Below are 26,404 nucleotides of genomic sequence, written 5' to 3' on the forward strand. Positions count from 1 at the left end.
CTGAAACTGAAACCTCAAGTACAAAAAATGGGAGCTATGTATATTCTCAAATATCCGTGTAAATGTTACATAAAATATAAAAATGTTTCCTATATATTTTTTCAACCTGAGCAACTGGAGAAGTTCTTAAAAAAAATATTCATTAGATATAATAACGTCCTCTCCTGTTTTGGAAGGCTAAGTACTATAAGCCTGCAGCTGGATCCGTAATTGTTAGAAATCTCCTGTATAGGACCTGTCTATTTCATTAATTGTAAAGTTTATATTCCTGAGGTAGAGTAATGGATCTCTCCCTGGTGACGAGGACTTTAAAGCAGATGAAGTAGGGAAAGATGTTATTGTGATATAGTTGTAAAATGGTTTGTTGGCACTGCTTTCTACACAAGATTGTTTTCTTGATGTATTTTGGAAAATTAAAAAATTAAAAATTAAAAAAAAAAGTTCCCAGTTATGAAGAGGGTGAATTTTTAAAATCCTTTTTAGTTTTATTTTTTGGGTGTTATCTGATGTGTCTACTGTTCTGAAATATTTTATTGGTGTTTGGGACACAGAAAAATGTATATGAGTTTTTAATTATTCAATCTTTTATTTGTCGGATCATTTTGAAATATTATTAGTTTGTTTTTAGTGTTATTATTATATTCCTTTATTTTGTTTGATGCTCAGGGCTGCTGCAAGGGGATTAGGCACCCTAGGCACCTTCTGCTTTGCGCCAACACCCCCCTCCTGCAAGATTTGAAGCCCCACTCCCCTTTGTCACCCTCGCAGCTCACATGGCTCACAAGCGGCAGCATCCTAAGCCCAGGCCTAGCTCGCCTAGTGCTTCCACTGGCCCTATTAATGTTTGAGGAATGATGATGGATCTGTTTTTTCATTGTTGCACTGCATAGAGTGTCTGGCTTCTTGTGGTTTCGGGTTCAGTTTTTGTCCGCGAGTTTGTATTTCTACTTTATGGTTGCTCTATTCTGTATTTAGTGAGGGTCTGTTTATGTTCTGCATGTGTTACTGAGATGAAGTATTCTCCTAACAGGAAATATATTAGTGTTTTAGGAGGGTCAAGCCTCCTGGTGGGAATCAAAGACAGCGAGCTGAAGGTTTTTCTGTGGACTGGGGGGGGGGAATGGAGGGAGGAGAGAGTTGAGCCTGGTGGGACAGAAAGCACACGTTCCAGAGGTCTAATACCATATGGGTCCCAAGTGTTTTTCTGTAGGGTTCCTGGTTGGCATCACAGCAGTGCATGTAAATTTGTGATATTTTTACCTCCGAATACTGTACTTTGCCATTTTTCATTTAATATGTTATTATAAATGCTTAATTCTGTGTGTGGAGCGGCCGGGTGCTTTTGGGAGGGGATGCGTGCATTATATAAGGATATGAGGTTCGCCTAATACCCTTGAATTGGCCAAGGATGTCGGGCGGGGGGGGAGAAGGTCCAGAGGCTGAGAGAAGTGTCAATTTTTAAGAGCCTGTATCGCTGGAGAGAGCTGGACTTTTTATTTATTTTGTGGGCCCGGGACAGCCACTGAATGAACCGGTGGGGGGTGGGGCAGCACAGTAATTGTTCGCGCCAGGCAGCATAAAAGCAAGCACCGGCCCTGAGTAAAAACTCCCAGGATGCTGCAGTGTAGGAAGGCGCGGTCCCGGCGGGAGTCCTCTCTACTTCTCTCTGCACCTACCGTCACATCAGCAAGCGGGTACTCCACCGCTCCCCGCACCTGACATCCACTCCCTCTCAGCTACGCTGCTCTCGCTGTATGCGCCTCTCTCCGTCCGGATCTTGTTAGGATCTGTGCGGAGAGAAAAAAAAAAAAAACCAAAAAACTACAACTCCCGGAGGGCGTTTAATTCGTGCCCAAACGTCATCTCCGGCTTCGGAAAGTGAGGACGGTTAAATTAAACAAGCAAACAAACAACCAAAAGCGTTAAAAGGCACAATCGCGTGACGTAGAAAAATCAAAGCAGCTGACGGAATAGAATTTGCACTCTTATAGAAGTGGCCTGCTGTGGCCCTCTTCCGGCCTTGATGGGGGCGGGGCGTACTTGACATCTAGCGCGGGAGTGCCGGTGGTGCCGCTGTACTTTCGGCTGTTTGGAAAGGGAGGGGATGGCTGCCGCAACGGGGCACGCTGGTGGTAGCAGCGCGCGAGAAATGAGGAGCTTCACGCAGGACTTATTCCGTAGCAGCCCGGACTTCAGGTACTCGGAGAGAGGAGAGCTTTCGGGTGGTTTACAACAGCATATGGCCAAGTGACATCAAAGCCGAGGGAGCCGGGACGTTGAGACGTCAGAGACCCTGGGGAGTGTGACGTCAAAGGGGATTTTGTGCGTTTATGATGTCAGATTGTGGGAGTGGGTGCTATGTGACATGTCTGAAACAATTGGACCAGTGTGACCTCAGAGACTTGGGGAGTGTGACGTCAAAGGGGATTTTGTGCGTTTATGATGTCAGATTGTGGGTGTGGGTACTTTATGTGACGTCAGAGGTCGTGTGGGTTCATGAGGGAAAGCTGAAAGTCTCTCAGAAGTGCCTGATTCAAAATGAAGTATATTCACAAGATACTGTTAAAAACAGGGAAATTAGCATCCTGATAGCAGGTGGAGCAAAACCAAGGAAATTTATATGGCTTTAAATAAAGAATAGGTAAAAATGAATGAATCCAAATTAGCTGAATCAACTGTCAATAGGTGGATATTTGTTAGGAATAAAAATAATACATTTAGGTGTCTATGTAAATGTCTGAAATCTAAAAAAAACAAGATTGGAGAGTTGTGTGTATGGCACATAGAAAAGATAGAAACATAACGGGCATCTCATTGACCTGGGGGAATTCTGACCAACACATAATTTTGTGCAGAATTCCTCTTTCTTTCAGACTTCTACTTTTGCCCCACAGAATTAGGCACAGAGATCAGGAAGAAGCAGGCCAAAATGGAGAGGAAGGAATACCATCACCGTCCTCCCACGCATTCCAGTAGCAAAAAAGGAGCAGCGGAGTCTGGTTTATGAGGACCGGAAAGAGAATTGGAAAAGTTGGCGCTGACCTGCGCAGGCCAAAAGAGATGAGCCTGTAGCATCACCCTTAGCCTGTGCAGACAAGGAGAAAGCCAGGGAGTCTTGCTGGGGTGAGAAAACTGGGAGAGGAGCAGAGACAGCTGGTGAGGAGTTCAAGCCTTGTGGGTGGCAGACAGAGAAAGTTGGGGGAGGGGGAACAGAGTGGGAAAGGAGAGGGTTGGAGCCTGGTGGGAGGCAGAGAGAGCGAGCCAAGGGTCTTCCTGGGGAGTGGGAAGAAAGAGAAAATGGAGGGAGGAAACTGTTAAGCCTAGTGGGGCAGAGAGAAAGCTGATAGGTGGAAAGAGATGAGCGAAGGTCAACACTGGGGGAGAGGGAGGTAGCAAATGAGGGAGGGGATGCGTGCATTATATAAGGATATGAGGTTCGCCTAATACCCTTGATTGACCCAAGGGGGAAGAGAGATCAAATAAGTGGAAGGGGTTCAAGCCATAAGGGGGAGAGAGCTGGAGAGGGCACAGGCTTTATGATGAGGAAATTCTGAAATTTGATTAAAAGCAAGTTTGTTTATCGTAAATACTATTTTCAGTAGATAGCAGGATGATTTAGCCATGCTGTCTGGGTGACATCATCTGGTCGTCACGGGGCAGAGCTTTCTTTCTAAGCTCGAAAAGTTTTTCATCTGCTGCTGCGTGGCTCCTTCCCCTGCATATCGAGCTTTCTCCTCAGTTGATTATGAAGCAGATATGTAACAGTAGTGTATGGCTGTCCAGGGAGGTGGGAGAGGACGCATGGCTAAACCATCCTGCTATCTACGGAAAACACCGTTTATGGTAAGCAAACTTGCTTTTTTCCGTCAATAAGCAGGCTTATTTAGAAATGCTTTCTGGGAGTCCCAAGCTGATGGTTGCTTGCTACAGTGTAACATCTGTGGATGTTATAAGCAACCTAAGGTTTATGGACAGCCATTATTTCCATTGGAAGTGATGCAACACTGCTGATCCAACTGCACTATCCACTGCTGATTGTTGGTCGAGACAATGATGGGAAGTGAATGTGTGTACTGATGACCACAAAACTACTTTGCAGATTTCTTGAACTGGAACATTATGTAGGTTAGCTAATGAAGTTGCTGTTGCTCTACCTTGATGTGCTTTAATTGGATCCTTGAGCACTAGGGAATGAGAGTCATAGCAGAATTGGATGCATTGCGTTATCCAGTTCAACAGCATCCTGTTCTTTACGGCTTTCCCTGGGGCATTCGGGTTGAAAGAGACAAAGAGTTGCAAGGTGTGTCTGAATGGTTGAGTTCTCTGTTTGTAATATGCCAGGGCTCTCTTGCAGTCTAATGTGCATAGCTCTCTTTCCATTTTACTCGCGTGAGGTTTAGGGAAAAAAGTTTAATGAAATCATTTGGTTTAAGTGAAAAGCCGAAACCACTTTTGGCAAAAATGATGGGTGTGTACGAAGGACCTTGTCATGATGAAATTGAAGGTATGGATAATTACCAGAGCCTGGAGTTCACTTACTCTCCTGCCGACATGACTGCTACTAGAAAAAAAAGTACTTTCCCAGTGATGTGTTTCAAAGACAAAGACTCTATGTGTAATAATCCGCTATGCTGATGGGAGGAGCAATCAGATAGGGGAGTTATCAATCTGTAATAATACTGGTGTTAGTTGTGGGTGGATCCTTGGGCCGGTGGCAGATGACCACGCCCCCGGAGGAAGATCCCGAGAAGGACCACCGGCTAGGCTTAGAGTGTGGAGACAGACACACACTAGTTCTTTTATTAAACAGGTTTTTGAAACCACCAGAGGTGGCAGTAGTGAGCTGAAGTGCCAGGCAGGGCTGAAGTCCCTCAGATACTAGAACAGCGATCCCAGGATGGCTGAGCTGTTGAGAAACTGTAGACCATGAGTAGGCAGGGTATGCAGAGTTCATGAACAGAACTTAGATGACAACACAATAATGGTCTCGGAGAGGTTCAGCAGCTGGGAAGGTTAGGCCCTCGAAGAGAGAATACCTGGTTCCAGGGAAAGCTCTGAGAGAGCAATGGCAACTCACAATGATGTAGGCAGCGATAGCTTCCAGGCAGAAGAGAATCAGCAGAGAGTCAGGAACGAGGGCCCTCGAGGAGCGAGTACCGGTTCCTGTCTGTAAACCTGAAAGGCAAAGAGAGAGCGAGGCCCCCGAGGAGCGGGTACCTCTGGTAAGTCCGAGGAGGCAGAGTAGCTAGAACGAATCCAATTCCATTCCTTGCTAACTCAGTTTGTTAGCGATAACAGAGACCTTTAAATATCGGAAGCGTATGACGTCATCTCAGGGGGACGCCCCTGAAGTTCGCGCCCTAGCTGGTACTTCAATCGGAGCGCGCGCGTGCACCCTAAGCTTCAGGCAACATGGCGGATTTGCAGTGTCGAGCCGGTCCGGGGACGTTGGAGGGAGTCGGCAGGGAGACACCGCGGCAGCCAGCCGTCCTTCAACCCCGGAGGGAGTCACCACAAAGGTAAAGAGGGCGGAGTGAAGACGTCGGGCAGCGACTGTCGCAACACTATGGGTTCAAAGGGGGCCCTCATTAGGCTATCTAGGACAACATTCACGTCCCATGGAACCGGAGGTTTCTGTATTGGGGGTGAAATGCAGTAATCCTCATAAACTTTGAAATTAATGGATGAAAAGAGAGTTTCCTCAATCTGTGAAGTGATACTCTGCTATAGCACTTAGGTGAACTTGGATTGAAGTCACTATTAAACCTGAGGTAGAAAGAGAGTCCGTCAGTAAAGCTTTTGGGGAGCAAGTGAAGGGATCAATGCTCCGTTGGACACACCAATTAAAGTATCTCTTCCATTTGAAGGAGTAGTTCTTTCTTGTGGATGGTTTCCTGGCTGCTATTAACACTTCTGTGATTTGTGGTGACAGTTGGAGATGACCTAATACCTCCCGCTCAGTCTCCATGCTGTGAGTTGAAGAGAGGAGTGCATCAGGTGAATGAGCGTCCTCTGTCGTCCGTCCCCCCCCCCCCCGGGTTAGAATTTTTGCGCTGTTTCTTAGAAACAGTGGCGGTTGAGTCATGAGTTGTATTATTTATTTATTTAACATTTTTATATACCGCAATTCATGTAGCAGAGTTACATATCATTTCGGTTTACATTACAACATTGAACAGGCATGTAAGAATGCAATTAGATAGAACAAGGGAGATAAACTAGGATCAAAGTAACTGGGGAATAACGTGCAATGAATAAATAGACAAGTAATAGGAGTCTGTTGTAGAGATTAAATTAATCTGGTTAAAGATCTAGGTGTATATTGGCATGAATTAAAGTCTCGGTACATGTAGTACATATTTGGATTGGTTGTTTGTGGAGTTGGGCTCTGAACTTAAGCTCAAATCTGATGGAGTTTGATGGAATTGGTTGTATGAACGATATGTGTGGTAAGAGGGAATTATTGGCATATTAGAAAGGCAAACCACGCTTGACTCTGCCACGTCAGAGCTATAAGTATCATTTCTGCTTTGTCCGATATACATTTCTGTATTGTTTGAGATATGAGTGGAATTGGAGGATAGGCATAGAATAGGCCTTCTGTCCAAAAGATTAGAAACACATCCTGGGATATTCTGCGATTGCTGAGGAGAATCGAACAGAAGGCCGCCACCTTTGTGTTGAGGTCCATTGAGAAAAGATCCACTCAAAGTGTTCCCCATTGATCGAGTAGATCGTCCACTATTCTTTGGTCCAGAGACCATTTGTGCAGATGAAAAATTCTGCTGAGTTTGTCCGCTTCGGTATTTGCCAATCCTAGTATGTATGTTGCTTGGAGAAATATTCCGTTTTGTTCTGACCCATTTGCAGATCTGAACCGCTTCTTTGCAGAGAGTCCTGGAACCTGACACCCCCCCCCCCCCCTCCTTTCTTTATGTAGAACATAGTTACTTGATTGTTCCTGCAGATCAGTACAGATGTTCTCCGAGTTGTTGACTAGAATGTGTGAAGTACATGTTTTATGGCTCTTAGTTCCAAGAGCTTTATCTGCAGGTGGCTTTCTGTTAGTGACAATAAGCCTTTGGATGATACCGAAGGTTTCATTCACTACTTTATATCTTTATTGAGATTGTAAGCCAAATTCTTTTTTACATCATCTGTCGTCGCTGATTCCATTTAAACTTTAATCCCCATTGAAGTCATCTGGGCATGACATGAATCGCTGCTGCCATGTGCCCCAATAAGATAAGTCCTCTCCATACCGTTATTACGTTCTGTTTGAAGAGAATTTGACATTCAGTGCGCAGCATCTGAACTCTGTCCTGAGGTTGGAAAGCCCTGCATACTGGGGTGTGTATTTTTTGCCCCTTTGAATTGAATAGTTTGAGTCGGGTGAAGCTGGGATTTCTCGTAATTTATAATCCAACCCAAGTCTTTTAAGCATTGAATTGTCTTCTTTAGGTGATCCTGTAGTGTGTCTGGATTTGGAGACACAATCAGCCAGTTGACGAGTTATGGGAATATATGGATCCCCTGTTTCTGTAAGTGAGCCACAACTACTGCAAGCCATTTTGTGAACACTCTCGGGACAGATGAGAGTCCAAAAGAGAACACCTTGTACTAGTAATGATGGTCCCCAATTTGGAAGCAAAGATACTGCCAATAGGCTCTGTGAATGGGAACGTGCATATAGGTATCCTTTAGGTCCAAAGAGCACATCTAGCCCTTGGGTTGTAAGAAAGGCAGAATTGCCTTCAAATAGGTCATTTTGAATTTCTCTCTTGACAGGCTTGTTGAGAGAACGTAAGACCTCCTGATTTCTTGGGAATGAGGAAGTACTGGGAGTAGTAGCCTTTGTATACTTGGGAAAGTGGAAGATGATGGATCGTTTGTTGGTCCAACAGAGTTCTTACTTCCTGATGAAGTAATGATATGTGAGTTCTTCTGTTGGTGTGGTCTACTAAGTGTGGTAATGGGGGTACCTGAGTGAATTGTGGCCTGTAACCTTGGGAAATTATCTCCAGAACCAATTGATTGATTGTTATCTTTGACCAAGCATGGAAAAAGGATGAAATTCTGCCATGCCATGGGTGTTGTGGCTGTCTGTCCCTAAAAACTGTTGCTTTTGGGACTGTGATTGTAGCACCTTCTGGGGTCGTTGACCCCTTGGGCGGTTCTTCTGTTGCTGCTTCTGACCTTGTTGTCTTGCCTGCTTATAGGTGGGAGGTTGGTAGGGATGGTAATAATTTTGGTAACCCCTGTATGATCTACGAGGGTAGAAGTTTTTCCTGTAGTTTGAAAAATATTTTCTATTAGAAAATGGTGTTTCAGTTGGAGGTGTTGAAGATTGTACTGCAAACCAAAAAACTAAACTTTCACTATAAAGTAAATAGTTTCAATCGCTGCAATTGTCTATGCTGGATCTTTCAGCTATTCGTAATATGAAGGAAAAAGACCTCAGAATAGTAGCAAGCCTAGTTAAACAACTTAACCTCGCTACAGTTATTCCCATCATCGTTCAAAAAATGTCCATCCACTTTTTATTCAATAATTCAAAAAGTTTTTTATGGATGATTTTCTCTCTCTCTAAAACTTTACTTAAGTGTCCCTTCCAATCCACAGATTCTGTTTTAAATTGCCGACGTTGGCCAGTGTTTCGCCAACAAGGCTTCATCAGGGCATCATTATAATGAGAAATCCAGCAACATCTATGCTCTAGAGCAGCGGTTCTCAACCTATGGGTCGCGACCCCGGCGGGGGTCGAACGCCCAAAACACAGGGGTCGCCTTGTGTCGCGCGCTCCCGGTCTCTCCCGCTGCCGTTGCCGCCGGGCTGTCAGCACGTTCAAGCCCAGCGGGAACGGCAGCGGCGCTAGAAGAAGCTGTGCACCCGTGGCTGGGCCTTTTCTTCTTCCTGCGCCTGCCCCCCCTCCCGTGACCCGGAACAGGAAGTGAATCGCGGTGCGCGGGAAGGAGAGAGAGCCGCGCGAAAAAGTAGCAGCAGCGGCTGCAGCATCGGTCCTGGAGCATTAGAAGCAGCCGGTAATGGAGAAAGGAGACAGCAGCATGAGCCTCCCGCGGCCGATGGGATTCTTCTTTCTTGGCCAGCGGAGGCTGCTGCAGCTCCCATTTGTGCTCGGGGGGTGGGGGGGAGGAAGTGAGTGAGAGAAAGAGAGAGAAGCAGCCAGCCAGCCTGTGTGATTGACTGGTCAGAGAGCTGATGTGTGTGTGTGTGTGTGTATGTATGTGAGAGACAATGAAAGTGATTGCTCAGGGAGATGACTGATGTGTATGTGAGAGTGTGAGACATTAGTCAGGGAGGTGACTGATGTGTGTGTGTGAGAGAGAGAAAAAGCATGGAAGTGAGAAGTCTGGGTATGTGAGAAAGCATGGGCGTAAGAAGCCTGGTGTTGTGGGGGTGAAAGAAAGCATGGGAGTGAGAAACCTGGGTGAGTGTGCATGCATGAGAGAGAGAGACTGCTTGGTAAGGTGATGGTGCGTGTGAGAGAAAAAAGACTGGTGTGTGTGTGTGAATATGAGAGAATGTGATTCAGGGAATGAGAAGCCTGTGCACGTGGAGAGAACAAGCATGGGAGTGAGAGACTGGTGAGTGAGTGAGTGTGTGTGTGTGTGTGTGTGTGAGAGAGAGAGAGAGACAGAGAAAGTGATTATGAGAGTGAGAAGCCCATATATGTAAGTAGAACACGGGAGTGGGAAGCCTGTGTGTGTGTGTGTGTATGGCATGAGAGAAACTGTTCAGGAAGGTGACTGGTGTGTGTGTGCCAAAGACTGTTTGGGAGATGATTGGTGTGTGAGAGACAGAAACTGGTCATGGGGGCATGACTGGTATGGTGTGTGTGTGTGAGAGACATGGGCACTAAGGAAGAGGACCATAAGTATAGAGCTTAGCTTCTACTGCTGCTTCTGGTGAGTGCCACGGCCTGCAGGGAAGGGGAGTAGGAGAGCTGCTGGAGGGGGTAAGTAAAGGTGGCTTTTAAGTTTATTTTTCTTGACTGCCATTTTAATTGTGTGATGTCTGCTTTTTTGAAATATTTATGGTGTTTGGAGAATGTTTAATAGTTTTTATGAGTTTTTAATTTTTGGATGTTCATAGCTGTTTTGAAAATTTATTCTGCTTATTAGTATAGTTTTACAATTATTTCTGTGTGGGGATCTATAGCTGCTTGCTAGTTCTGTTTTCCTAATAAGAGGTGTATTGGTTTTTAGGACCTGATTTAATATTTGTAGTGTTGCCTTTTCATAGATAGGGTTGCTCCTGTTTGAGTGTATTCCATAATACAGGTGTAACTGTGTGCGGATTAGTTTATGTGCATTACTACAGATCCTGGGAGTATGTTAGGTTGGTTTCTGTGTCTGTTACCGAGATGAGATATTTTGCTAGCATGTAAGCGTTTGTATCGGTCTTATTTGTTGTGTTTTCTCAGAGGACATGCATTGGTGGTAAACTGCTGTCTTTTCATAAGTAGGGCTATTGAGCCTGGAAATAGAAGGAGTTTTGAGTTGCTGTTACTGAGATGTCACTAGAACCAGAATATCTTTTTTGTAGGGTGAGTTGTATGGGGAATGTCATAATTCTGCTTTACATCCATTATTGTGGGTCAGGGGGGGTTCCTGTGGATACAACTGTACTTTTACATCTAGCCCCGTGACGATCATGGGTCAGTGTGCCATGCATGTGAGAACCTATGGTGAGATGAGTTACATTCACATTATAAATGTCATAATTAAATGATAAGTGTGCACTAAAATCCAACCCCATCCATAACCCCGCCCCCATATGACCAAAGCCCCGCCCTCACCCCACCCTCACGGGGCGAGGGCGGGGTGAGGGGTCACCGCAACATGAGGAACTGTATTGCGGGGTCACGGCATTAGAAAGGTTGAGAACCACTGTTTTAGAATATGCCCAGACTCCTGCTTCTCCTGCCGTTTCCTTGATATCAGAACACTTGCATATTTTGATTTTCTTTTGCTACCTAACAAGTTATTGTACCGTCACTTGTCTAAATAATGGAACTAATGATTTAGTAAGCAAAGTACTAGTATTTGAGTAATGTAAAAGTAATGTAAAATACGGAACTTATCTCCAGCTCCAAAAACATGCCCAGTATAAGGCTTTCCATCTTCATAATTTATACAGCTAAATACCTTACTATCTCATTCTCCCCCACCCGCATTGTACTACATAACAGTGTATAAGTAGTCAGAGTTCACAGCTGGATGTGAAAGGGATAGAAGAGAGCACTGATTTCCATCCCACAAGTAGTGTTAGGATTTGAGCCCGCTGTGCATTAACTTACATTTATTTAATTTGATTTTCAGTATTTATAGTCTGCCATTTCAAAATAGCTTGTTCATGCAAATTATAACCTATAAGAAAATACATCACCAGCATTGCAAAGAAAATGTCAGGATAAAAACATCAAAAGCAAAAAAACAACAAGATATACTAAGAAACAAAGGAAAAAAAGCAATAACCCAGAAAAAGCTGTATTAACCTCTCAGATGCCACACTAGCATGTCACTGTACTGTCGCCAGAGTCAATTTCTTTAGCACTATCCATGTGTTTTATTCATCTGGCACTTCAAATGTGTGGCTAACTTTGGATCTGATTTACTAAGACTTTTTCCCCATTCTGTACTTATAGGAAAAAAAAAAAGCTTAGTAAAATTCAACCCTTTGCCTCATGGAATAATACTGGCAAAGGGGGTGCCAGTAACCAACACTCCATGCCATTGTTTACAGCTTTAATGGATCCCTTGTCTGATGAAGTTCTTCCTGCTAAAGCAGACTAACTTGTAACCTGCCACTGGATACTTTTCAAAATTAAAACTAGTGGTTCCTAATTTAATCATATTATGTATGGGACGTTAACTCACCAATACACTCAGTGCCTGAGAGAGTTGACTGGAATCCTACGTTACATTCACAACTGTAGCTTCCAATACTGTTGACACAGCGGCCATTTTCACAGATGCCTGGTTTAGTGCGACACTCATTCTCATCTTAAAGAAGAATTGAACACACACACAAACGTGAAGCTTCTTCTGGGTTAAGGAAATCATGAACTACAAATCATCTTTGATGTTTTTACAGAATGCAATGCTACATCCATAAAATGCAAGGCAGTTTTTGGCAAGTACTGCTCTGTTGTATGACGAGGCAAATTTTTTTTTTGGTTCATTTGCTTCATAGGTTGCCTTCATTCGTTTGATTCACTTCAAAGACAAAAAAACCATTTTGTTTATTTCATCCATTTGTTTTTCTGTTTTCCATTAAAATCAATAGGGGAAGCAAAGCAGCCTATTTTTAGCACCAAAATTGGGATTTTCTAATCAAGTCTAATGAAACTTGTGAGGAGACACCCCCAGAAGGGAGAACAAAACTAAAAGTCACCAAGATTATGGAAAACTGGCACAAATAGCCTAAGACACCGTAAAGGGGCAAAATAGTACCAGCAGTGGCATGAATTCTCCAAGGCACCATCAGAGGAGCAAAGCAGCAGCAAACGTGGGCCGAACACCCTGATGCTTCAAAAGAGAACACCAACAACAGGGGCATGAACACCCACAGGCAGCACAAGAGGGGAAAAGCGGCAGCAAGAGTGGCATGAACATCCTAACATACTATAAAGCGGGAAGGAAGCAGCAGAAGTGGCAGAACACCCTCCCCCCCCCCCCCCAAGGCATCGATGGAGGGATAAAGCAGCACAAAGAGTGGCATGAACATCCCCAAGACACCTACAGAAGCAAGAGCACCCCACAGAGTAGAGTTGGGGGTTTGGTAGCAAGGCTAAAAGGCAGCAAGACCCCCAAGTATAGCATCAAGAGCAGGGCAGCTAGGCAGAGTGACAGAAAGATACCGAGCCCTCACTCCCTGCCATTTCCTCCTCTCCTCTTTGCTCATAGTGCTATGATGGAATTAGAAACGGCTACTGGGGTTTTTGATGCCATAATATACTTTATTGGTAATGTACTACGCACCAGTACTGACCGGGTTTGTCTGTCACACACACAGGGTCAAAGTGACAGAGTTCACGTCAGTACCGAGCAAGCACAGTACCAACTTGCCAAGCACAGCAGCTTACAAATTGCAGAAACTCAGTCTCTGTTTGCTTAGTGGCTAGGGCCACAGTGTGTTAAAAAATATCACATTAGGGATGTGAACTGATTTTTTTTTGTGTGTTCTTTTCATTTCGGGTTGTTATCTGTTTGATTTTGTTTTTAAAGTGTTATATAAGATAAACATTTGTTCTACTGATTGCATATCACAAGTATGTTCTTGTAAATGTTTTGAAATTCATAAATAAAGAATAATAATAAAAAAAAAAGTGGTTCAGGGGGGTATTTATTTCAGGTTTTCCTTATTTCGTAGTTAGTGCGCACTAACTAAAAATGTTACTGATAACTTAAAAAGTGTCAATTGGGGAGCAGTTTGTTAGCTAGAGGTATGGTTCTGTATTTCCATTGGCTGTCTCCTTAATTAGTTGTTTGTGCTGCCAAGATTGTAAGCTGCTGTTTGTGGGGGGATGGCCAGTGCCTGGTGACAAATGTAAACAAACAAGTGATTTAATAAATAATAACATCAAGTTCTAGTTAGCGAAAGCATGTAATGCAAATGCATATTTTGAATTTGCCAATCCCTTTGTATTTTAAGAAAGGGACCCTGGTGTTTTGGGACATGCATACTTTGAATTCCCCCTTTAGTGTATCTGGGTGTTTGGGTGAGGGGGAGGGGGGAGGTGTGACTAGGATGAATGTATGGGGTGACAGATGGGATAGAATCAGGATGGGTTGGTGTCTGGTGAGAGAGAGAGTCAGCCTGGTGTGTATGACAGGTAACTTGTCATCCCATACAGTCACCCCAATCACTTCCCCTCTCACTAGTCACCCCCCGCCCCTCCCCCACACACAACAGGCTGCCTCTCTCTTATCAGTTACCACCCTAACCAGTCTTTCTCCCACCTGTCATCCCATACAGCCACCACAGTCACTGCCCCCTCTCATCATTCATCCCATATACTAGGCTGCCTTTCTCTCACCAGTCACCACCTCAACCAATCTCTCTGCAACCTGTCACCCCATACAGTCACTCAGTCACTCCTCCTCTCACCAATCACTCCCACATCCACCAAGCTGCCTCTCACCAGTCACCACCCCAACCAGTTTCTATCCCACCTGTCACCCCGTACAGTCACCTCCTCTTTCCAGTCACTGCCACACATACCAAGATGCCTGCCTCTCAACAGTCACCACCCCAACAATCTCTCTTTCCCACATATCACCCCATACAATCACAGTCATTCCCCTCTCACCAGTCAACCCCATGTATCAGGCTGCCTGTCTTTCACCAGTCATCACCTCAACTAGTCTCTCTTCTACCTGTTACCCCATACATTCATCCCAGTCACTTCCCCTCTCACCAATGAGCCCCCCCCACCCAAACACACAGACACACCAGGGGAATTTGAAGTAGAACATAAGAACATGCCATATTGGGTCAGACCAAGGGTCCATCAAGCCCAGCATCCTGCTTCCAACAGTGGCCAATCCAGGCCATAAGAACCTGGCAAGTACCCAAAAACTAAGTCTATTCCATGTTACTATTGCTAGTAATAGCAGTGGCTATTTTCTAAGTCAATTTAATTAATAGCCGTTGTCCCTGTAACTGGGATCGTGGTCTTCTTGGTAATCTCGGATACAGCCGCGTCTATCTTGGGCACTCGCAGCAGCTCTAAAGCATCCTGCGGCAGAAGATATAGCTTATTATATCACTTGTTTGTTTATATTTTTGTATTAGGCTCTGGCCATTCCCCCAGAAAAAACACCTTCTTGCAACCTTGGCAACACAAACTAGTAACTCAGGAGACAGCCAATGGGTAATTATTCTAATCAAGAAAATGTCAGCTATGTAGTTAGCTAATTGTGGTTGGCATACAAGTAAGTTAGTAACTAAGAAATGGAAGACACAAGATTTACTACACAACTCTACTGTTTCTCACTTGTACATTATCCAAGATAAAGACCTTTTCCTCTGACCAAGGGCCTGATTCAGGAAGGCTTTTCTCCTATTCTCCCATGTTTAGTGAATCAGGCCCTAAATGAAGAAACCTACTTATAGGTTTCTTCATTTAGGGCCATTTAGGGCTAAACCATTGTAACCTATTATTACAATTGTGACAGTGTGTTTTCCTAAACCCCCTACCCCCTAAAAAAAGATATTGCTTTATATGCACCCTATTAAAAAAATAAAACAAAGGAAAGATAGGATCTCCTAAGTTTAATTTTATAGCATGTTTCTGAACTGTAATGGGGCTTTACTTTTGCTCTCAAAGGAATGGAAAACTGATCCAGCCCTGCTGAAAAGGGCCCCAAATGTACATAAAAACTTTTTTCCCCAGTTATTACTTTCCCCTGCTTACTGACAGCTGTATTTACATTTTACCATATAGCTGGACACTTGGAATGAAGTCAGCTCTATGGCATTACAGGGAGATTTTTTGTGAAATGTCACATTCCACCCCCAGCATTTTTCCAAGCCTTACCCATGCACCCTTCTCCATCAGGTCTGCGCGTCATCCCAGGGGGACAAATGCACATGAAGGTACCAATCAAGTTCTTGCAGAGCATTCCTCTCGATTCACAGTCATGAAATCCTTCCAAGCATTCATCAAGGTCTGTAAAGAAAAAGAGAACACTGAACCATTCAGAAAACAAACATGTTATTAATTCTCTGTGCCTAAACTCTTATTCTCCCAAATTTGTTCCAGTTTCATAAAACAAGACACATCTTTGCTTTAGTGAAAAGGGTACATATGGTGGTAATTTAGGAGTAATATATACACATGCATGCATATATATACAGTAAAAGCTCCATTATTTGGGATTCAACCAACTGGAAGGCTTAACTATCCAGCATCTAGCAGTGTTTTTCTTTTTTTTTTATTGCTGCCAAGGTGGTTAAAACAGAATGCTAAACTGCATTAGGGAGAACAGTAGCATGTCTCTGCCCTGTTTTCTGTCTACTCCTGTATTATCCTCTTCTCTTCCTTGCAGGCTGCTGCCTGGTGCAGGAAGTTGGGCGCTCTAATAAAATGATCTAAATAAATAAAGTTGACTGACTGGAATGAACTATTCCCCATGCATGCTGGACAAAGCTTTTGCTGTTTATATTTATTTTATCCCCTCCCATGTATAGGCTTCCCATGGTATGCTTGTTGAACTGAGTATCCTTGCTGGAAGGCTTACCCTCAGTGATATTATGTGACCCACACAGGGTAGTGGCACCAGTCATTCTTCTCTCCTTAGATTTGAGCACATACCTCTGTGGTCCACCCAAAATCCTGTTGCTCGCACATCACGAGGAAGGCTCAAATACGTGTCTTTACTGAGCTGCGGCATACACCACCCTAGTCTCTGACATGGGACAGGCCCCAAAAGGGTTTGTATTTTCAATAGCTGTCATTACCTTTGCACATCTTTTGGTCTTCTCTGAGCACATATCCCGCAGGACAGGTACATGCAAACGAGCCATAAGTGTTGATGCAGCGGAAAGCGCAGAGCAGTGGGTTCTGAGCACATTCGTTTACATCTATCATCAATAAAGATAAGACACATGTTAAAATGGTCAGACGTTCTAGCCAACAAAAAAAGGCACAGTATAGCATTAATAAGCAAGAATACTGCCTCCCCCACTCCACTAAACAGTATGTAAAATGGAAATTACAATTTTTTGACCGTCACCCAGCATCTCCGAATGAGGTGGAGATAAACAGACATTTCTCCTGCTACCCACACCCAAGTGTAACCCCCACTACCACCACACCATTTAACAGATCTGTACTAATTGATTCAATATTTTTATCACTAATCAACCAATTATTAATAAAAAAGAATACTTTTCAACTGCCAGAATAGGACTAACATCTGCCAGTATCTTTTGCCTGCAGACTTTAGCCAGATTTTCAAAGTGGATTTATGTGGATAAATCTATTTTGAAAATGTATGGGTGTGCACAGAAACCCTTGTGCCACAAGTGCAGAAAGTTACACCTGATCAAGTGCAGGTGTAACTTTGGGTGTGTGTATTTGAAAATCAAAAACATATGCATGAATCCTTGCTCTGCCCCCAACTCTCCCCTCTGCCCCAAACTCCTGTTTCAACTGCAGATAAAAGAAGGTGCTAAATGGTTTTATGCGCACACACCTTGCATAAATGCTCAGATGGATATTTACGCGCAGAAACCAAGGTTTCTGTATGCACATCCTTTTGAAAATGAGGCCCAAAAGGAATAATAAAATATCTCAACAGCAAGAAAATTCTGCATAATAGAAAAGCGTTTGAACGCTTTATCCTGACTCAAACTTAATAGCACATTGATATGAACATATTTTTAAATGAGCAAAGGAAATTGCTTTCTTATTTGAATCAAAACGCATGAAGTCAAGAGAGTGAAAATACAGACACTGCAGTACCTTCACAATTCATCATAGGGCCAGGTTCAAATCCTTCATGGCAACTGCATTCGAAGGTACCAATTACATTGGTGCATGTCCCATTTCCACAGGGATTCCCAACAGAACATTCATCAGTGTCTGGAACGAGGCAAGGAAAATGCAGAACTGTGAGATCATTTACCTGGGTGACATGAGATGACAGAAAAACCGTCCTCCTCAAATGTGGCTAAACATATATAATTCAGACACCGTAAAAAAGGGGGCGGGGCAGAGTCAGCGGCTCCTGGCACAGCAGCCATTTGCCGCTGTGTCAGAGATCGTGTGCCGGCAATCGGATGGTGCGCGCAACTTGTGCCTGCCTGGAGGCAGGCACAAAAGGTAAAATAAAGATCAGGGGGATTAGAGTAGGGCTAGGAGGAGGAAAAGTTAGGGGAAGGGGTGGGAAAGTCAGGCTAGGGGGAAGGGAACGGAGGAAGCCAGCGCGGCTCGGCGCGTGCAAGGTGCACAATTGTCCATCCCCTTGCACGCGCTGACCCCGAATTTTATAACATGCGCGCGCCTGCGCATGTTATAAAATCTGGCGTATATGTGCGCGCGCCGGGTAGCGCGCGCAGATATAGGCCACGTGCGCTCCTTTTAAAATCTACCCGTGTGCATACGTTTTCTACGGGAAAATACCCGCACAAGTTACCAGGAGTAAATGCTTTCATTCTGAAAGTGAAAGTGTGTGCATACTTTCCCTTTCAAAACTGGTGCAAAATCCAAGGGTAAACTTTATCCAGGGACTCTCCACCAATGGAGGAGGTTACAAAAATTTCCCCTAAAAATGCTTACGTTCATAGACAATTTTTATTAGTTTGGTGGGGGTAACCAAAATAAAATTGCAATAAAATACCCTGAAAGGTCCTTTGGGGCTATAACAGCGATGCATTCACACTGCCTAGACTACTGTCCTTACACTGATAGCTCTCTTCCATGGGAGAGTAAACAATCACCTCATATCTTCCCCCTCTCTTACTGACTGATCTATCCTCCCCTAAATGCATCTGAATGGTAACATACTTGTGCCTTCTCCACCCAGCCTTTTCTCCCGTCTTGTGAACTGAATTGAGAGACCAGAAGCAAGAGTGAGAACAGACATTGAGAAAAGAGGCTGTCACTGACTACTGCCAAGGAAGAGCTCTGGGAAGAGGCACTCATATGGATGTCATCAGATGCATTACCCATATGCATGTCTATATGTTTAACTAATGTATACACTTACCCACACAGCTGACTCCAGTGTAATCCAGATTGTATCCCATAGGACACTCACAGCGGAATGATCCATCAGTGTTGATACAGTGGCCATTTAAACAAATGCCTGGGCTCTCGAGACACTCATTGACATCTGAAAAACGCAACCCTTTTTGTTAGGAATAGACTGTTGTGCTATTAAAAGAAGTGTAAACAGCCCTCTAAGCCTTTATTAAAACTGACATTTTTGCTGCAAAACAGCTGCCCCTTACCCTATTGAGATACTAAATAAAAGACATCTAGTCTATCTATAATCAAGATGTATTTGCACAGATACAAAAAAATGTAACCATTCAAAAATGATTTAGACTTTCAGAGTTAGAAAAGACTCTTAGTACATGGATTTTAACATGTGCCAAAGTCCTTCCGTAAAAGGATGTGGCACGCTTAGACCCGTCAAACTAATTGCTGAAATAAAAGCCGCAAGACAGTTGCCGTTGCCAATTAGTTTCAAACTAAAACAGTACCTTCCCGTGTATCACCAATACCAGGGATAGTTCCATGGCCAAAAGGACACAAATCCTGGAAAGCAACTGCAGAGAACACAAAAAAATAATAATAATGCTAATTTTATTTAAAAGTACAAATGTGATGGATATAAAATACGTTCTGAAAAAGTTGATTACCCTCAAGAATTTTAAATTGGAGTAGGCTCCTTCCTGAACAGAGGAGTATGCAGCTGTGGTGGGCTAGCCAGAAAAATCAGAGGTAGGAGCCAAGCCACTGCTTCTTGGGCCAAAACTGAGTCTGGCTGGCATGAACTTTCTTTGATCAGAGCACAGCTCTTTTTTTTTTTTTTTCAATATTTATAAATTTCTCAGAAATACACAATTCAAAAACAATGGAATCAAGACATTGAAATGACATTACAGCACAGCTCTTTTTCATAAGGCAAAACTGTTATGCTGTGATACTGCCTAAGATGTATGAGTTTTTAAGCACAGTCTACGCGAGGCTTAGGACTGAGGGGTTGAAACTATTTGCTATCGCACCCCAGGCCTCCTCCACGTGGCCTGCTGCAAACTGCTGCCTTGCCAGTGGTATTCAGGAACAGAAAGTAATGTCACGAACCTGAAGCATTTGCGCCAATTCACACCCGAGCCCACTAAGGATGGCCCTGAGCTTTTCCTGCACCTGGAGTTGTACTGACTTTACTATTCACAGGCAGAAAGTAGATACAGGAGATGGCCTTCAGTTTTACCTGGTTCACTCAGTCTACTCGTCCATCTGACAAGAGTTTTTACAACATTTTCAGTCTTTGCTGATGAGAATCTTGCAAAATGTTTATTAGGTGCAATCATGATTTGGGCTTACATTTTGGATGGGTTTGTTTAGGAGTTCTTGAGAAAGTTCATAACATAACCTCTTTAGAACACTGCTTTTCATGTGAAAAAACAGATTTTACAGAAATAAAATTTCTCTTCACTGGAGACAGCAGTATTCAACCCTGCTGAAATATCACAGATCTTCAAATACTTTGCCAAACATTTCAAAGGCTTTGATCATGTATAATCCATAATTAAATATCTGCAGATTATTCTGATAAAATTACATTAATAATTAATTGATATTTTAATGTTTTCTTTACTATTTTTAAGATGGGCAGAGTATGACTGGTTCTATAACAAGATAAATTTGCACTAGCACTTAGGTAATTTTCCATAAGTGCAGTAGTTGATTAATTTTGATGATAATTCTATTTTGTTGTACCACAATCAAGGCAAAGCTACTAAACATATATTTCTGCAGTCCCAGAAAGTTACATCCAATAATATGCACCAAATTACAAGACATATATACTTATATTAAGTATGTTAAGTAGGTTAAAGTATGTTAAGTAGGTTAAATGCCTGAATTACATAATGCAAGCTTTTAACATTCGTTAACTCTGTTAACGCACCTATTTTAATGCCCAAAAATCAGGCATAACACAAAGTTATTTAAATGAGTTGAGTAGCATGAAAATGTATGTTAAGCAACTCATCAATATTTATTACAGTTAGTGCAAATCTCATTAGTGAATGCGATTTGTGTTAATCTACTGTAATGATAATATTTAGCCAAACTTTGGGAGGGGTAGTTAAGTTGTAGCATTAATCACCAGCAGATAAGCAAGGCCCAGTGTGGCTCACAATATTTTCACCCACAACTGTAGATACCAAGTGACATTCATGACTTTCTCTCTCCCCCACTCCAACCCCCCCCCCCCCCCCCCCCCCGTTAGTCAAGATACTGCCCCAATGCCTGCCAAGACCAAAGTAGGGGCTTCTGTTCCCTGATCCTGTCGTGTCCCCCCCCCCCCCCCCCCCGTGTCCACATCAAGGCCCTGTGGCCTCAAGTCACACCCCAAACACCTGAGTACATATAAAGGTTCCCATGGCTTAAAGTCACCCCCCCTCTCTCCACTTCAAGAGAAAGGGCCCCCTTCTGGCCTGAGTTACCTCCTCTCCCTCTCCTGCATGAAGAGTAAGGGCCTGTCATGGCCTAATTAACTCTCCCAGGCTTCCTTCCTCCTCGGCAGATAACCACAGCCATTTCTTTATTTATCTGAATCACTTTCCAGAACTAGTTAACATTGCTGAAGCGATTTTAACTAAAGCTATCCCATTCAAAACTTACAGCTGGTGATGATGGGTGCAGAAGAGAGGAAGATGCCGTCCACCACATGACTCCAAGATACAAAATGGTACCAGGTGACATTATAAAGGGCCATGTGAGGTCACTTGATTCTATTTTGTATTTTAGAGTTGGTGGGATGGGAGGAGTCTGCTTTCTCCTGCCCCCATTTTTCAGTTGGCCATCTTCAGGTGGGGTAAGTGGGGGAGAAGGGTTATATAGGGGGGATGTAAGAGGGGCGGTTCGGGGAAGAGGGTTATTGATCAGGCCATGGCATGCCCTTATTTTTTGAATCAGAAAGGGTGGAAGTGACATCTGGTCATGGGAGCCTCGATGTTAATTCAGGGGAATGTGGTCTTGGACAACAAAGGAGGGGGAACAGGATTGGGGCACAATGACTCCCTACTTTGGACTTGGGGGATGGGATTGAGGAATATCCTGGCACAGCAGCCCTTACTCCTGGACGTTGGATAGTGGTGCAGGTTACTTTGGTCTGGTAGGGGGGGGGGGGGCCCTTCTTTCTTCAATTGGGGGTCGAGGGGTTTAGATCTACCATGTGGGCTGGTGTTATCATTGCAGGTAATGCAGATTCGTTATGGATGGCAATAATACATCAGCTCATATGGCACAAAACAGATTTAATGCTGTATTTGCTAAAGGCTTCGCACCCATTAGCATTAAATTAATAGCTCCTGTGTTAAAATAGTCGTCAACATGTATTAATAGTTGATTTTAAAACGCTTTAGTAAATAAGCCCCATAACATGAGTGACCTCAGTTACGTCTTCTGATACTGGAAACCAGCCACCTGGTGTAGACAGCTTTTCCAAGTTGGAGCCAATTAAGCCGTGGCTTTCCATCAGGTTATTAATAGTAGGGTTCTGGCAGCCCTAGTGAATTCCTCTTGAGTAATAAGGCGTTATGAAAGAAAACGCCTGGTACCTTCTTTACAGAGAGATATTTTTTTCTTCATTTGACTCACGCACCTTCTCCTTCCTTGGGACAGAGCTCACATGGGTCACCCCATCCTTCTCCTGGCATCTTACTGCAGCAGCACTTTGCCTTGGTTGTGTGAACGCCTTTGGCACTGAGCACTTCCCATTCTCAAAGTTGGTAAAGCAGAAGCTCTGACGTGTATCTGGGCAGAGGGACGTGAAATGTCTCATGATTAATAAAAGCTCTGCACAGTTGTAAATTTTAATAAAAGTTCAGTTAGTTTCTGCATGAACGTCTGCAACTCAAAGAGGATCCCAATGTGTTAAGATCCAGTGCAGATCAGAGGGAAAGGATTGAGATGTCTCATTTCTGGGCTGGGATAGAAACAAATATGGGCACAAACAAAAGTAGTAGGGTTTGGGGCAGAGAGCCCACTGGGTATGGGTAACTGCCCAGACTGAAGGAGTCAGGACACTGATATTGACTATTAACCTTTTGGTGGTAGGAGTTGTAATTTTGGCCTTGCAGTTTACATTAGGATTAATGGGACAGAATCAAGAACAGGAAAGGTTATTTATTTATTTATTTATTTAAGTTTTTTTATATACCAACATTCAAGACGGTAGTCCCATCATGCTAATGATGGGACTACCGTCTTGAATGACAGGGATGGCCTCCGTTTAACAAGGTTAATGACAAGGGATGGCCTCCGTTTAACTTATTTTGATTTCTTTATTGAAAGTGTGTGGGCATTAGTCTTTACTTGCTTGGATAATAATAAGATTGCATTTCTTTCTTGTAATTCATGTTGATTTTGTGTTCTTCCAAAATCTTGCCTTGCTAGTGCTGACACAGCTATAAGACTGGTTTTTGGTACCATCACATACCAAAGCACCTCCGTCCGTTCTCAGAGAGGACAAAGCCTTGGGGACAGATGCACTGAAAGCTTCCATGTACATTAATACAAGAGCCAAACAGACACATGTTTGGGTCTTCACCACACTCATCAATATCTATAAAAAGACAACAAAAGAAATTCATTAACATCTGATCAAGCATTACTTCTCTTTGGTTGATTTTTTTGAACCAAATTTCATCTTAATCTTATAATGCATAGATTAAAATTGAGGAAGGAGGAAAGAGCGAGAGAGAGAGAGTTATGTCTTTCACTGGTTTTTTGTTTTTAATAGGTACATTAGAGGAAATATGGAGAATATGCAGAGACAGTAGGACACATTAGGAGATCAGAAACAATGAAAACAAGTTATGTAAAACTTGAAAGAATTAATTTCACAACTAAATCAAGCTTTAGAGCCTAAGAAAAGATGGAGTAAGTTACTAAATTATGGCAGTGTTTAAGACATAATGGAATACAGGGAAAGGAAAAATGTATAATGGCTAATGTTTGAGCACAAGGAATTCTGCAAGAAATGGACACAAACAGGTCAATTTTAAAATGAATGAATGGGAGCCCATACATGCGCATATGGGTGCATAAGCAGAGATATGCTGGAATTTTAAATCGTGCATGCATTTACACACATAAGATTTAAAATATGCCTAAAACGCACAAGTATGCTCCTAATTTAAGCTGTTACTTGAGCACACATACTTCATGTATCTTCCTTAAGAAATTGACCTCAAGGTCATCCAGAGCCCTCTGGTTCTTCATCCTGCACGCCCCCCAGTTGACCCAGACCCCTCAACCCTGTCCAAAATTGCGAGATCTGCAGACTTGCTCCTTATCAGGAGCAGCAGTAAAGTTCTGCGGCTAACAAGCTGGAGCGCACGCTGCGGCCTTGGGTTTTAAAATAAGGAGTCACGTGCGAAACCGCTGGCCCCGTCCTGGAAAACCCATGTCCTGCCCCCCCCAACTCTGCCCCTTTTCCACCCCTTTTTGTACACGTGTCTATAAGTGCGTAACTTCCGGATTTTAAAATATCCATCGCTCGCTCACGGCCCACATACTCACGAATATAGGCTTTTTAGTGAAAGCAACGCTTTTAAAATTCGGTCCAACATGTATCATATACTCAAAGGACAGAAATGCAAGGATTACCTCTCAGGAAGTTATCCTGGATTGCAACAGTGGTAGACAGAAATGAGGATCGGGAAGGATTAAGGACAACATCCATGAGATCTCCCATGTGGCGAATCAGATGATGCGAGGGGAAATTTGAATTCATTCATGCATCATGTTACCACATCAAATAAATACGGCAGTGGCAGGGCACATTATTTCAATGGAACCAAAAACAGAAAATTCGAGGTGCTGACCATTAGGTATGGACACGCCATGGAAGTGATGTGCTCGGACTCTGGCAGGGAAGAAAGGTGGGGGAGGGAGGGGGAGATTGCAGTGGCGACCCCTGCTAACTCAAGAGTGGTACTGAGGAGTTCTGCCTTGGGGAAGACCTTCCTTAAAATCTTTGGACAGCAAGGGAACTTCTAGTACTGGGGGCCAATCGGACTGGAGAGAGAAGGAAAGGGAAAATAGTGTCCAATAGTAACAGGAAAACTGGAAACCCATTGCCTGGTGCCGCCCATTTAGAGAAGTGACCATAAGGGTAATGGGATTTCAGCAGGACCAGCAAGTTTTTGAAAATCATTCTTTAAGGGAGGGAGCGAGGACTCCTGTTTTCATTAATAGCTTTGGAATGCATTTGAGATTCAATTCTGGATGAAATGTGCTGCACTTCAGTGTTTCCAATAAATCATGTGCTTCATTCTGTGCTCCTTCTCTCTTCTCCCTCCCCTCCCCACCCCCCATAAAAACAAATTGCTGGGAAGCATGATTGAGACACCGACACCACTAATATTAGTTCTGTGCATTGTTTGCCAAAGACTACAGTTTTGCAGACAGCAAATGAATTGTTAAATTGCCCACTTTAGACATTTGTATATATTTTAAAAAAATCCCCCAGAATCCCATACCAAAACAAAGATCTTTTCTGGAATGTCTGACAACTCTTCCTCAGTTTGTTTAAATGAAAACAAATGACCTGGAAAGAGACACAAGTGTCGACTTTGAGCTGAGCTCGGTCTTTGTCATTGCTCTTCAACATCAAAAGCGGTTTCACAATTTGTCTCAGTACCTTATTGTAGCAATACAGGGTCTGTATGGTATGAAATCTGCAGTTGTGCAAAAATATTATGCATAGGAATAAAATAAAAATCTCCATGAGCCAAGGTGAATACTTCCCCAAAATCCAGGGCTGTCAGAAGTGAGATGGGAGAGCCTGGGGCCCCACACACCTCGTCAGGTGGCAGGGCACCAGCGTCCTGTGCCACGGCTGTAGCAGCCACAGGTCTCTGGAGCTTTTACGTGGGCCGTGGCCATATCACTGAAGGGGGAGCCGTGCTGGGCAGCTATGTCATGCTGCAATATATACAGACGCTCGGCAAATTTGCACGGCTCAGGAATTTTGCAGATATAACAACCTGTAGTTCAGAGCAACGGTTCTCAACCGGTGTGTTGCGACACGAGGCGCCAGGAAGTGTGTGGCAGCCTCTGAAAGTTTTCTTCTCCTCCTGCGCGGGACCATGGTGAGCTCCTCCTCTTCTACACTGCCCAGGAAAGCATGCCGTTCTTTGCGCATGCTTTGCTTTTTCGGACTGTTGTGATTTTGATTGCACATACTGGCCCCAATGCTTTCGCGCCAAGCAGCCGTTTGGGAACCAGGGAATCAGAATTGAGCTGCTTGTACCTGCTCTTCACCCTGGAGATGGGAAGGGTAGCAGCCCAGAGTGCCCCTCGCTCATTTCACAGTGAGTAAAGCAAACTGTCTCGAGGCTGCCCTGTCCTGGCCCCATTGCCGCCATCCCAGATCCCGTAGCAGGTAGCAAGACTCAAATAGGCTGCGCTGCCACGGCTCGCTACTACATACGTGGCGTTTCTGGAAATGGTGAGGGAGAAAGAGGCTCTGTGACGCCACAGGGCCTCTTTCTCCCGCACCACAATTGGCAGCCTGTGCGCGCCGAGCCGTGCAGCCTGCTTCCGTTCCCTCCGAGGCCGCTCCAAAAGCGGAGCGGCCTCGGAGGGAACTTTTCTTCCACTCCCACGCACCTTCCTCCTCCCTTC

General features: G+C 43.8%; 2 protein-coding genes across 2 annotated transcripts in view; both read right to left on the reverse strand.

Annotated features, from left to right (window-relative positions):
• Positions 1–1,996, reverse strand: part of LOC115082708 (INO80 complex subunit E-like) — a 34,359-nt gene extending 32,363 nt beyond the window's left edge. Inside the window, exon 1 of the mRNA XM_029586901.1 lies at positions 1,677–1,996. The gene's annotated coding sequence lies outside the window, so the exon portion shown is untranslated. The remainder of the gene's footprint in view (positions 1–1,676) is intronic.
• LOC115082705 (fibrillin-2-like) lies at positions 1,684–22,454 on the reverse strand. Its single transcript, XM_029586900.1, has 8 exons — positions 22,374–22,454; positions 19,240–19,305; positions 18,741–18,866; positions 17,495–17,614; positions 16,489–16,611; positions 15,566–15,697; positions 11,901–12,026; positions 1,684–1,787 (listed from the first exon to the last, which is right to left on the reverse strand). The coding sequence occupies exons 1-8, from the start codon at positions 22,426–22,428 to the stop codon at positions 1,684–1,686; spliced, it is 852 nt and encodes a 283-aa protein (XP_029442760.1). The 5' UTR covers positions 22,429–22,454.
• Positions 22,455–26,404: the final 3,950 nt, after the last annotated feature.

The sequence above is a fragment of the Rhinatrema bivittatum genome, unplaced genomic scaffold (genome assembly GCF_901001135.1).
Source record: "Rhinatrema bivittatum unplaced genomic scaffold, aRhiBiv1.1, whole genome shotgun sequence".
In the NCBI taxonomy this organism is placed as follows: Eukaryota; Metazoa; Chordata; class Amphibia; order Gymnophiona; family Rhinatrematidae; genus Rhinatrema; species Rhinatrema bivittatum.

What these genes read in the sequence shown, in the direction of transcription:
- LOC115082705 (XM_029586900.1), bottom strand. Translation starts at nt 22,428, where the DNA reads ATGCCAGGAGAAGGATGGGGTGACCCATGTGAGCTCTGTCCCAAGGAA. An exon ending in CTGTCCCAAGGAAGGAGAAG is followed by an intron (nt 19,306 to 22,373) that starts GTGCGTGAGTCA and finishes TGTTCTCTGCAG; the next exon opens with TTGCTTTCCAGGATTTGTGT. An exon ending in CTCAGGCACTGAGTGTATTG is followed by an intron (nt 1,788 to 11,900) that starts GTGAGTTAACGT and finishes CTCTCCGCACAG; the next exon opens with ATCCTAACAAGATCCGGACG.